At 36.7% G+C, this 12816-nt stretch overlaps 1 protein-coding gene across 1 annotated transcript in view; it reads right to left on the reverse strand.

The window, feature by feature from the left end:
• BCKDHB (branched chain keto acid dehydrogenase E1 subunit beta) overlaps positions 1-12816 on the reverse strand; it is a 118928-nt gene that overhangs the window by 74144 nt on the left and 31968 nt on the right. The window contains exons 7-8 of the mRNA XM_033056321.2: positions 10504-10601; positions 7323-7433 (exon numbers count right to left, since the gene is read on the reverse strand). Of these exons, the coding sequence (XP_032912212.1) occupies positions 7323-7433; positions 10504-10601 (209 nt within the window). The remainder of the gene's footprint in view (positions 1-7322; positions 7434-10503; positions 10602-12816) is intronic.

A 12816-nucleotide genomic window follows, 5' to 3' on the forward strand; every position in this document is an offset into this window, starting at 1 on the left:
TTCAGATTGCCTTCACTGTGAACATAAAAATACTTACAAGAGGCTAAATACAATGCATTGTGCTATTAATAAATGCATATTGTTAGACAATAATTCAGTAAAAAGCAGATTAAATATTGGCATAATGAATTTCAACATTATCTTTAGAAGCACAAAATTATTGTAGAAATACTTAAAACTACATTCTCATGGGGTAAAGGTTAATAAAGCACAAATAGTAAGCATCTACAGCATGTGAATCCTGAAAAAAAAAAGTAGTTTAAAAGAGTAGCTGGCTCAACTAAGTGATAATGGCAGGATAAATAGCTACAGACATTTAAAGAAAGGCAATACTGTAGGGAAGCAATAATTATGTCTATGGAAGAATGATTCATATATGATTGCCATCATAGAACTTCATCCCAACTTCCATTAGAATTCTATCAGCACCACTTGCAAGGAGAAAAATAAATGCACATACTGGAGCCATAAAATAGTTTCCAACTATAGACTATGTACCACTACCTATTTATTTGCATAAGTGCCTTTAAATCTGAACATTGTAATACATAATGTGAGCAAAACGGACAAGTTTTGATGAAGAATTGATGGACAGTATCATCAGCACTACACATTAACAAAAACTACAAATAAATGTCATTTCTCTACCTATGGCTTTCTCTAATCAGATTCTTTCTCAAGTATCATTTGCCAATACACAGGCAAAAAGACTAAGAACTTTTGTACTGGGAGGGAGAAATGAGAAAACAGAACTGTATATACACAAACAACTTGGCACTGAGGTACTTCCCTGACAAAAACAAGATGCATAGGAGCAAAAAACAAGGCTTCCATTCAAAGCTTTCTTTGAACATAACACAGAAGAGCAAAAGTATGAATAATTAGTTTCTAGAATGGTTATGTATATATTCTCATAACTTTAAAATGTCTGCCTCCAAGTATGGCTCCAGCGTTCTGCTTCTGGAAGCCAAGCAACAGTCCACACCACTAGCAACCAGAAACTACACAACCAAAAGACACAAGCTTCTTATGGAAACAGTGACAAAATTAACTGTCATCAAGCAAGCAGTACAACTTTAATCACATTTTATAGGTACAAGATCCATTCAATAAGAAATCCAAGGAGCAACATGTAAAATGGCAAAAGATCAAGAACAGATAGCCAAGAAACATAAATCTGATCCCAGGATACCTGTGCTACAATTGTACAGTTCAATGCCTGGTGAGTCTGGTTAATGCATAAAAAACCCCACATCAGGCTTGCTGATCTTGATTTTCCTTTTATTCACAGTCCAAACAGATGAAGTAAACTTAAAGGAATGGAACAAGCTGGTAGACCCATAGGTCTGCTAGGACATGCTGCCTATTAAGTATAAAACATGAAAGATGTAATACTGAAAATTATTCACTGATGAGATCTGACAAAAATGCCACTTGTGCATTAAGGATAATGCTTTAATACAGGCTGGAAACAAAGGCTCCCATCAAGAGTCTCAATGGAAAAGAGGGACAGAGTTTGCCCAATCTGTATTACCCCTCCAGTTCCCTCTGCGGAACTTGATTTTTCTTTTGCTCAGATTTGCTCTTTCCAATGACCAGCAGATGTGTTTGCACCCTGACAAGCATTTATGCTGACCTCCATGAGGGGGTCTGCAGAATCCTTCCTAAGGAGGAGCAAAGCAACACCAAATGCCCAGAACTACACCTCTTCACCTGATTGTAGCATAGTGTCCTAAAGAAGCAACTTCTGAATTACTATTCTCAACATTTCTTTATACCAAGGTAGCAACCATTCAGAGACAGTTAAGATGACTAATCAGGCATCATTGTGCATGGCAAATACTTGACTACTACATAATTCAGAAGTATAAAAATGCGCACTTGCAAATTTTCACTTTTGCCGTTAAAATGACAGATGGATACTAATCAGTTCAACATTTAAATTTACATTCATGGCTCAATTCAGGGTGAAAAAAAACTATAGTAACCTGCACAATCCTTTAAGAGTACTTAATCCTGACCTAGATTTCCTACTTCCAGTAACATGTATTTTTCAATATAAAAACTACTACAGCTACAGAATTTTACCCTGCATGTGAAGCACTGGGAAGTGTGCCATTGGTTTTTTAATCAATACCACACCACCCAGCAGTTCACACATGGAAAGTCCACACTTAAGCCTAATCTATCCAAAGGGTCCAAGCAAATCTGATAAGTATAGTGAAGGAAATAAAATTTTTGTTCGAAAATTTCGTTTCTGAAAGGGAGAAAAAGTGCTTTTAAACAGTTTTGCAGGTTATAAATAACCAAGTTTATAGATATTTCATATATAAGTCACATTTCAGTTTTCTGAGCAGCGTCCTTCATGGCAGTTTAGTCTTTCAATAATAATAGAGCTAACCAATCAACTAGTGGAAAAGTGTTATCTGTCTGGATTAGGAACTGACATCTTTTCTGTGACTGCACTGAATTCAGGTGCGTGCATGCACATGCAACAGCTGGGGAGTCAGCAGAGTACTCAAGGCAGAAGCTTCTTTATCATCAGGGTATGTTGAGAAACACATTAATTTGATGCGTTTGTGTTTACAGGTAAAGTTATAAGGGGAAAAAAAAATCACTCCTGATGCCCGGTCCACTCATAAAAGAATAAAACACACAGATGTAGGATGCTGATGTTAGAATAAGCACAAGGAAAGCTTTCTCTCTCAAAAAAAAAAAAAAAAAACACCAAAAAAAAGCCAAAAAACCCAGAAAAAACCAAATAAACCTCTATGGACAGCTAGCTCATCTCTCTTTTAATTATAACTGCTGTACCACTTATACTCCAGTCCTAGCGAATAAAACAAGAGTTTTTGTCAGATATCAGTGAAGATTGTCAAAGTAAACAAGAGACCTAACAAATTCCTCACTGACCACAGTGACATTGTGCTTTGAAAATGTATACATAGACAAGATGCTCAGTAATTTAAGGAGAGCCTTTCCTGTTACACTTCCTAAGGAAGCAGCTAAGGTAACATACTCTTTAAACAAGCTTGTGTCACTTTTCTGACACATATCAACAAAACTTTTAAAGTTAATTTATACAGCTACATATTGGGAATTAATGTTCGGTTTACTTTCAAGCCTGCAGGGAAAAAGCTTGCTTGCTTTTGCTTCATGTCTCATTCAGAAGCAATATACTGGGAATCTGTGCATGTACAACCTGTACAGTCTACTCCACTTTTCTTGCAAAAGACCTTCGAAAGATTATAGATCAGTGCGCATTTTAATGTACAGAAATGTACATAAAACACACGATTTTTTGCTTTTATCCTAGTAAAAATGCCAGATATGTTTTTTTTAAACAGGTCAACTACTTATTTCCTTTACATCAGCAACAAGTGTCATCTCTCAGCTACAAAATTAGAGTTCCATTTGCCTCACCTAACTTAACTCTAGGAAAACTAGGGTTTCCCTAACCTTTTTTTAAATGATCAAACTTTTAAACCATGACATTTCCAGAGGCCAATTTATCTCATTAAAAAAACAGACTGCTGATGTAGTCATGATGAACGACCATCAGGAAACATCCTTTCTCTAGAATATGAGCTCCTGTAACTGGGTCAACCTTCATTTCTCCTTCTGAGACAACTGAAGATTGACAAAAGAAAAATCTAGCCCCTGTTTGCACGTTGACCCATTCCAGGGATTTTACCAAAAAAAGTTTCAATTAGTTCTGAGATACATTCAAAGTCCATGGTAGTCTGCTCCAGGCAGATGCAACCTCATCTCTTCATGCAGATGACAAATGATAACCTATTTCAAAACTGAGTAGAATCTCAAAATCATAAAAATGTAAAGAAAATATCAGTAAAATTAGGCAGCAATTTTCATTTATGCCCACCGTATTTATTCTTTTTGTTTATTTATGTTTCCCTCAGAGCTATATATTCATAGGAGCAATGCAAAGTCAAAGAAGACACTTAACTTGACTAGAAGAGGCCTCTGGTGGTAGTTGTGAAGTACAACTTCTCACAGTTCTACAAAATATGCATTTTGATTACATAATTTTCAGTATAGAAAAAGCTGCAGAAAGCAGACCAAGGAGTTAGATTTGCAGTGAAAATTGACATATTACTGCTCATCTCCAAAGCTCTAACAATTTCAGCCCACCCCTCTTCACAACTACACCACAGTTGTCAAACTAAAGTTGCATATATTTCCAGCTAAGACTAAAATAACAGCTTTAAACTGATCACAAAGGACACCACTCCCAGTAGCAAAATTGAGGAATGTGTTTTTACAGCAAAACTCAAAGCCCTGGTCTCCAACACCATACAGACTCCCATCAGCTGTGGACCATGCATTCCAGCACCGGCAGAAGAGCAATATGGTTACATACAGTGTACTATGTGCACCATCATCTGCATCCAACAGGACAAAGAGACAATGGAAGTGCTTCAAACATACATGTGAGACAAAGAAAAACAAAAAGCTGGCCTGATGTTTATGAGTGCTGACACAAGTAATAGTCAGAGGCAAAGGGCTGCCTGTAACAGCTGATAATTTGCTTATTGGTTGGACCGCAGGAAAAGTAAATCCATTATCATTCAAGAGCCCATACAGAGAACATACGCAGACCAATGGACAGCTGAGGAGACTTTCTCTGGAATGGCAAATTTTTCTACTGCTCTCTTAGACCTTGACACTGGCATCTCAGGAAGGGAATAACAAGTCCTATCACCCAAACTGATGCTGTAAGCTGTAAGCCACTGTCAACTGCAACAGCTGCCACAAGCAGTTCCTCTTGGTATGAGACTACAGCAAGCAGCTAGAACTGTAGTTCCAACCTTCTGTTTACACTAGCAATTACCTTAAAAGCTGTCCAGGATGAAAATTAAATTTTAGATGTTTCAGTGTTACATAATCTAACCAACTAATGCACAAATGCAAACCACTAATTACTTTCAGCTGAGCAAAACAGACAAGATCTAAAGAAGAAGAGAATTTAACGTTTCTCCCATCAGACCAGCCAGCATACAGCCAAACTAACATAACAGCAATACTAACTAAAAACATTTACTGTTTGGTATTTATTATACTAAACAGCTGAACTGCCTAGCCAACAGGCACTATACTTTTTTTGAAATTATTCTCTTCATTCTTAATAGTAAACTTAATAATAGATTTAAAACAACAGGTCCATCTGCTCCATCTTTCAGAGAGGTGGAGAACCTCTCCAACAAGGAAACATTAGGAACTGGGATTGTTCAGCCTGGAAAAGAGTTTTTGGGATGACCTAATTGCAGCCTTCCTGCACCTCAAGGGAGCCTACAGTAAAGACGGAGAGAGACTTCTACAAGAGCATGTAGTGACAGAACAAGGGGGAAGAACTTCAAACTGAGATTAGGTTTAGATTAGATATTAGAAAAAAAATCTTCACTGCATGGGCAGTGAGGTACTGAACAAGTTGCCCAGAGAAGCTGTGGATGCCCCAGCCCCGGAATTGCTCAAGGCCAGCCTGGATGGGACTCTGAGCAACTTGATCTAATGGAAGATGTCCCTGTCTATGGCAGGAGAGTTAAAACCATATGATCTTTAAAGTCCTTTTGGACCCAAAACCTTCTGTGTTTTTTTTATTTATGCCACAGAAACCTTAAAAGATGTTCAGGACAGAACATGAGCTGAAAATCTTCATGAAGTATTCAAATTTAAAGAACATATTTGCAAAATATTGTACAATTAAAGCTCTGTACTTCCTGTGCACAGTTACATTTTTTCCTGATAGCATTTCAGTGGTGGTCCAACCCAACAAAACAGACTTAACTGTTCTTTCAAAGAGATACCTTGTTTTCAAAGAATGACAGCTCAAACCGCCAAAGAAGGAAAAAAAAAAAGCTTAAAAATAAAGGAAAAAAGGAATAATTTTACTTGTCCAGAAGAGATTGTAGGGGATTTATTATGGTCAACATTTCACTTCATATTGATGACAGTAACTCAACACATTTCATTTTTTTACAGCTAGAAAGTACATCCAAGTAACAAGAAATACACTTCAAAGAAAAAATGAAAACACTTCAACCAAGAAGATCAAATTTATATGAGACAACTCATAGCTACACATATAAGTACACAATTTGTAACACATCCACAAACAGACAGTAGAACACTGCCAAATAGCAGCTGCACAACACGGATCCTTCCTCCCATAATCTATTCCATCCTATCCCACTGACAGTCCCCCACATAAATAAGGCTGAGGAGAAATACTAGTTTTGCCATAGAGTAGCAGACCAGTGGCTCATTGTTCCCTTTATGATACTTCATGTGTCTATATGCTACCTGACCAGAAGCAAGGCCCTTGACTGAGCAAACACAGAATGACAACACTTGTCTACACAATTAAAATATTCCAAATATATAGGTATGTGCCTGATCTGCCCTATTTAAACATCTGCACAATCCAAGTTAGCTGTAGATACAACACCATATTGCCTTAACTTAGAAACTGCAGGCAGAGAAAGTATTTGATGGAATCACACACCTTTTTCCAAGCCCATGGCTGTTCCCATCCCTGTGGTTAACTCAGTAAACTACAGTTACTATGCCTGAGTTAAGAAAGCTGCAGACATCTCTCAGTCTTCTGAGTGATTTATTCAGCAGCATAAAATGAGCAAGTGAACGCAGCTTCAATTAGTACCCAAGGAGTTGTTAGCCATGGTCCTGTAGGACTGTGACTTTGCCATCTTAAGGAAACTCTCAACTCTAGCAGAAGCAGTAAGTATTCTGTTAGCAACATCAAAGACTTCCACAAAGAAGAAAACAACTTTCCAGCACCCAAGAATTTCAAACTAGGTAGCCTGAGAAGAGTAAATGCTGCTTTTTCTCCCCAACCCAAGAACTTGTACATCTTAAATCAAAACACTTATTTCTAAAAATACAGATGAACAACACTAAGGCACATTACTGCAGATCTACAACTAGATGAAGATCTTAATGCAAAACAGCAAGGAAAAAAAAAAGATTAAGATTTTGCAATGACAGCAGAGATGTCAGAAAGACAAAGACTCAGAAATAATGAAAAAGCAATTTTGAGGTAGAATTCTGATTAAATCGTACCCTCTGCTTGAAAATAAAGAACATGTATTCTGCCATTATTTTGAGCCCTGAAACAATTATTTTTCAATGCTAAAGCAAATGTCTGGTCCATGTAATGTGCATGTACTCTGCATTTATAATGCAGAACAAAAATGCAGAACAATATATACAAAACAAAGCAAAAAATGTAGTTTTTTTAAAAAAAAACTAGGTTGTTTTTTAATTAATATGCAAAATTTCTTTACCTTGCAAACAGTGTCAGTATCCCATGGTAAGATGGTCCTTAGATCAATAACTTCACAGGACACACCAAGTTTTTCTTGAGCCATTGTTGCCACCTCTTTGATCACATGTACCTGAAAAAGCAATATATCATCACCAAATAATCTAAATTATGTGAATTGTTGTAAATTACACATATGGAATACAAGCAGTTATTCAACATATCACCTGCATGTTGAGCAGAGGCCCTTCTGTTCAATAATAACCATTTAGTACTCAGTGCTTTCTTCTTATTTAGTACCTAATTATTCCCAGTACTTTAACACCACTCCAAAAGCTAAATTCACTGAAGAATCACGGAGAACAAAATTTGCTTTCTACAGAAGTGTCTTTAGATGAATTTTTTTAAAATCAGTTTGAATGACTTTTGTAAGTTTTTTGCTAGGACTGTAACTAACCTAATACCCAAATACATCAGAGTAGTGTATTTTAATGTAGCAGTCCCATGCAATCCTGCAAGAAACATTAAATACATTCAGAAATACTACACTGCACTACACCTGATCTTAGCCAAAAAGCCAAGAAACAGTTCTAGTAGTCCCAATAACTACTCTTACTGTAACTTACTGAAACACAGCCAAGTGATCATCTCCAAAGCATTATCTTATGAACAGTTAGGAGAGAAAGTAATTACCACTACCTGTAAATATCCAGTCCTGATCCCCACAATCAAAGCATATAGCAGTAGCACGATATTATAACCATTTTTTGCTCTTCCAACACATAGTTTAACACCAACATTAAATATGTTGCATCACCTGACTACTACAATTAATGTTTTACTAAAAAAAAGAAAAAAAACGCATTCCCCTCGGCAGAAGGCTATCACAGAACTGAAATGCATATTCCCTATCCACCAGCCAAGGAATCTATTTAGTAGTAGTGCATCACAGTAGATACAAAACAATCCACATCTATTACCATCCTTTCCGTAAGGTGGATTATGCTAAGAACAGAAAAGAAAGTAATACTATATACATTCAAAACTGTATCTTGACATGTGTTATAAAACACATTTCAGCAAAACGTATTTCAATCACTGGCTTCCCTAAAACAAATATTAGCAAGCAAATACTTCAACATGGAATATAACTGTTACAACTCAGATTATCCTGCACAAATATCTCAGCAAGAAGCATTTGCTCACAAGATATGTGGGTAAAAAAAATTTCTCAATATGATGTTGCCAATAAACTCTGGTGCTCTCTTTACTGTTCACAGTACAGGTCTGGACTGTGGCAGACGACCTCCATCAAGGACCATCCCCAATAATCAATTTGGATGAGGTGATCTTCATCTTGAAGGCAACACAATTTAGCAAAATGGACATGGTGTTAGGCAGTGTCGGCTGCCCAAAGGTCAGAGGGCATTAATAAATCCTACACAGGCATAAATTCTACACTGAAACAAGATGATTACGGTTTTAAACATGAACTACGTCATGGTATATGAGCAGGTAAATGCAAAAGGACTATTTTAAAAGGGACATCAATAGCAGCATTGCAATAACAGAAAGGAAATACATCCTGCAGTGTTTCTGTTTAAACTTGTAATACATCTGTGATTGTAGTAAGAATGTTTCAAAATTTTCAACATGGCACACAGGATGGATGTTTTTGCTGTTTCTCTGTAAAAGTAAAAACACTTACCTGGGTCACAGAGGATATGGATTAGTTAATGACAATAAACAGAGTAGTTATTGACACTAAAAGAGTGAGCACAAGTGGAGAGGAACTAAAAGTCTTTGCTGCCCTTCAGGAGCACTACCCAGGGCAATCAGCATCAGGGAACCCCACCAGAGCAGCACCTGACAAGCAACTACCTCGTTCAAAACCATAAGAGAAGTTACCAGTGAGGCTGTGCAACCCCTCTGCCTACTGACAATAAATTCTGGATTGGTAGCACAATTAGCAATCAAATTCCAAGTTTATGTGCTTCACCTGAATATATCCTCAGCACAAACTCACTGAATGTATTTATTTGATCTGCAGAATCCTGTCACCTCCAGTGACAGTCCAACACACTGGATTTACTGCATATGTGTGAAACAACCACCCCCATGCTGTATGACACAGCCACACCAATGGTTTGGTCAGTTCCTAAACCTGGATTAATCTGCACATCTGTCCTACTTTCAGTCACACCAAAAGGAAAGTCTGTCTTAACTTTTTCCTAAGTCCCAGAACACATAGCTTTTTTGAAGCATGACACTCCAAGTCCTTTACTGCCTACTGAGTAAATTCAGGATATTATTAAATCTCCATAGCCAGCTTTTAAGCCATTATTTTATCAAGTCAATTACTTTATCAATATCTGCTGGAGAAAAAAAAAAGTGTAAGTAAAGATATTTAAGTCCATAATTTAATAGCAGTGCCAAATATCAGAAACTAGTAGGAATAACTGTAGATACAAAGGAGATATACTAGTCTGAAGACAAGGAAACTACCACAGACAAGCACTGAACATTAAAAATTTCAAACAAAATAAGACAAGCCTAATAACAACAACAACAACAAAATGGCACAAACCCAGAGATCAGTTCAATGCTCTTTGTCACAAAAGTTGTCAGACCCTCTCCTCTAAAAGTTTCACAGATACAACTAGGCCAAGAAAATAGTAACTTCTGGTTAGTCCAAACTAGACTCAAATTTATTTTCTATAATTCTGGACTATGAAAATGTATTTTCTTAATAGTTTTTTCAGTATTTGCAGATCTTAATTTGGGGGGAGGAGGGAGGAGGGTTGCCAGTGATGTTCCTGAACAGTTTTGAAATGCAACTGTTAGAATCAAAACTGTACCAATCCTTACTTGTATTAAATTCTTTTCAGCATACTGTTTTGCACTTTTCTTTCCCACTGCCTTCCTCAGCGTTACTTCTCACTGCCCCATTCTTAAATCTATCATTTTCATAAGCACAGAAAAATCATTAATCTGATGCACAGGTACCTCTTCTACACTTCCAGAGTACTCTTCAATCAAAAATGAGTAAAACCTTACACAATAAAAAGCAGGTTTCACAGAAATACAAACACTGGCAAACACACACATTTTAATGTCTGGCCCTTGAGTTTGAATGTAAACATCACCTACCCCCTTGGCCAGGCTTTGATGGGTAACAAATAGCTTGCAAGACAGTTACTGACCTGAGTGCCCCAAGCAACCATTGTCACATCACTGCCCGTCTGCAGCACCTCAGCTTGAGACAGTGGAATGTTGTAGGGCTCCACAGGAACTTGCTCAACTGAAAAAAGAGAAAATAGGGGAAAATAAGCATTAGATTACTTTATTAGTTAATATTATCCCATAAAAACATACACTAAACTTTTTCTTCAATGTTACAGCCATCTAAAATAATAGACCAAAATTACACTGATGTGTTACTGGTACCCACTGATAGGATGAGGAGCAATGACCATAAACTAAAACAGAAGAAGTTTTATCTCAACAGGAGGAAGAATTTCTTTATGTTGAGGGTGGCAGAGCTCTGAACAGGCTGCCCTGGGAGGTTGTGGGGTCTCCCTCCCTGGAGATATTCAAAACCCACCTGGATGTGTTCCTGTGTCACCAGCTCTAGGTGACCCTGCCTTGGCAGAGGGGTCGGACTGGATGATGTCCAGAGGTCCCTGCCAACCCTAAAAATTTTATGATTCCATTAGCATTAGGCCAAAAAAACTGAGTATTAGCATTCATTTCAAAGGTTTAGCTGCAATTCCAATTCTTTTTAATTAAACTGTAACAAACATGCTCAGTATAGAGTGTAATTTATGTTATACACCACAACAAGATGATGCATATATACACATGCAAAAGACAGTAATAAGTTCTGGTGTACATCAAAAAAAAGTCAAAATATCAGCATCAGATTTGGAAATGGACACTGCTACAGTTGACAAAAAATCTCAAGTAACCTCTAATCGATAAGAATTCTTGATTATTCTAGTAACCATCAGAAATCTTGAAATTCATACTCAGACAAGAATCAGCTGTGCCAGCATCCTCCTGATGCTCCAAGTATGATGCTCTGCAGTTTTATATTTAAATTGAAGTAAAAAGTATTCAGAACCTACATAGAAAGTGTCAGCAAGAACTTTTGATTATAGCAGTTTTAAACATCTAAATATTTTTCCTTTAAAAACTGTTATCTGTTCATCAAAAATACACTACAATTCAAGAGAGAAGGCATGAATTAGGCATCTTGTCTTCTCCTAAAACATTTAAGGTAGTTCCATTCAAAACTCATTTACTCGTTTTCAGATGGAGAAATGTTAGGTTGCGCTAGTTTTGAATCAGTGCTCCAACGCACTATACATTGATTGCTTTAATGGCTAAAACTATGATAAAAGACATCCATATATCATATTTTAAAAGAAATACTGTTTTTGATCTAAAAATGTGGTTATGCACCTGCAAGTCAAATAACACTTCTTGAAACATATTCTAGAGATAAGTAGAAAAAAAATAAATCTTTCTACACATAAACAATTTATAAAGAAAAAACTCTGCCTTTTTTGTTCACTTATTTCATAGCTCATAAAATATTTACTGAGTTCCTGGTGAAAAAATTTCTTCTTTAAGTTACAATAAAGAATTTCCCTAAGTGATAGCAGTAGTGAAGAGGTTTGTATTTTTTCCTTCACTGTTATGGTAGATCCAACTCAAGTGAAATGACCTAGGTTTTCTCCTGGCTTACAAGTTCCAAATGTAACTTCAAAAAATGAATTAGCAAATCATTTTCAGCCATAGCAGAGAATTTTCTTCTTTCTTATTGATAATGATATATAAATACCATGTATGTGACAGACTCACAGAATGGCTGAGTTAGGAAGTGACCTCAGGAGATCACCTTGTCTAAGCGCTCTGCACCCTGCAATAATTTCTTTGAATAACAAGTGGCTAGAAAAATATAGGGTAGGGAAGAAAGGCACATCCAGCCCTTGATCACCGCACATTAGTGACAGACCAGGTTTCTATGGATTTTGCATGTTGTACAACCCCAGGCAACAGAAACAGATCCTAAAAGATAATGAAACCCACAACTGTACTAATTGGCATTGCATGACTGTCTTTGTCATGATATGGTCATGAAACCTAGAGAACAAGAAACTCAAAAAGATACCACAGGACCTTCAAGAGGAAACCGAGGACACTGACATGAATTAAGTGGTTTTGAAGGAGTGGGATGAGCCAGAGGAAGAACTGGAAGGAGTACATGATACAGAAATAAAAACTTTTTCTCTGTGCAGTGGTTTTATCCACTTAGGGAAATGAAATCTAACATACAATTACACAAATTAACTAATTTCTTACTATAGTTAAACCATTCTGCAACAAAATGACCATTAAATGAGCTCATCTATAATACCTGACAACTTTAAATGGAAAATTCAGCTTGTCAAAAATTTATGGGAAAGTCTAATTTGGAAGGATTTTTCTTGATTGCCTTTGCAAAAATTCCT

Source organism: Catharus ustulatus, chromosome 3, assembly GCF_009819885.2.
Source record: "Catharus ustulatus isolate bCatUst1 chromosome 3, bCatUst1.pri.v2, whole genome shotgun sequence".
Lineage (NCBI taxonomy): Eukaryota > Metazoa > Chordata > Aves > Passeriformes > Turdidae > Catharus > Catharus ustulatus.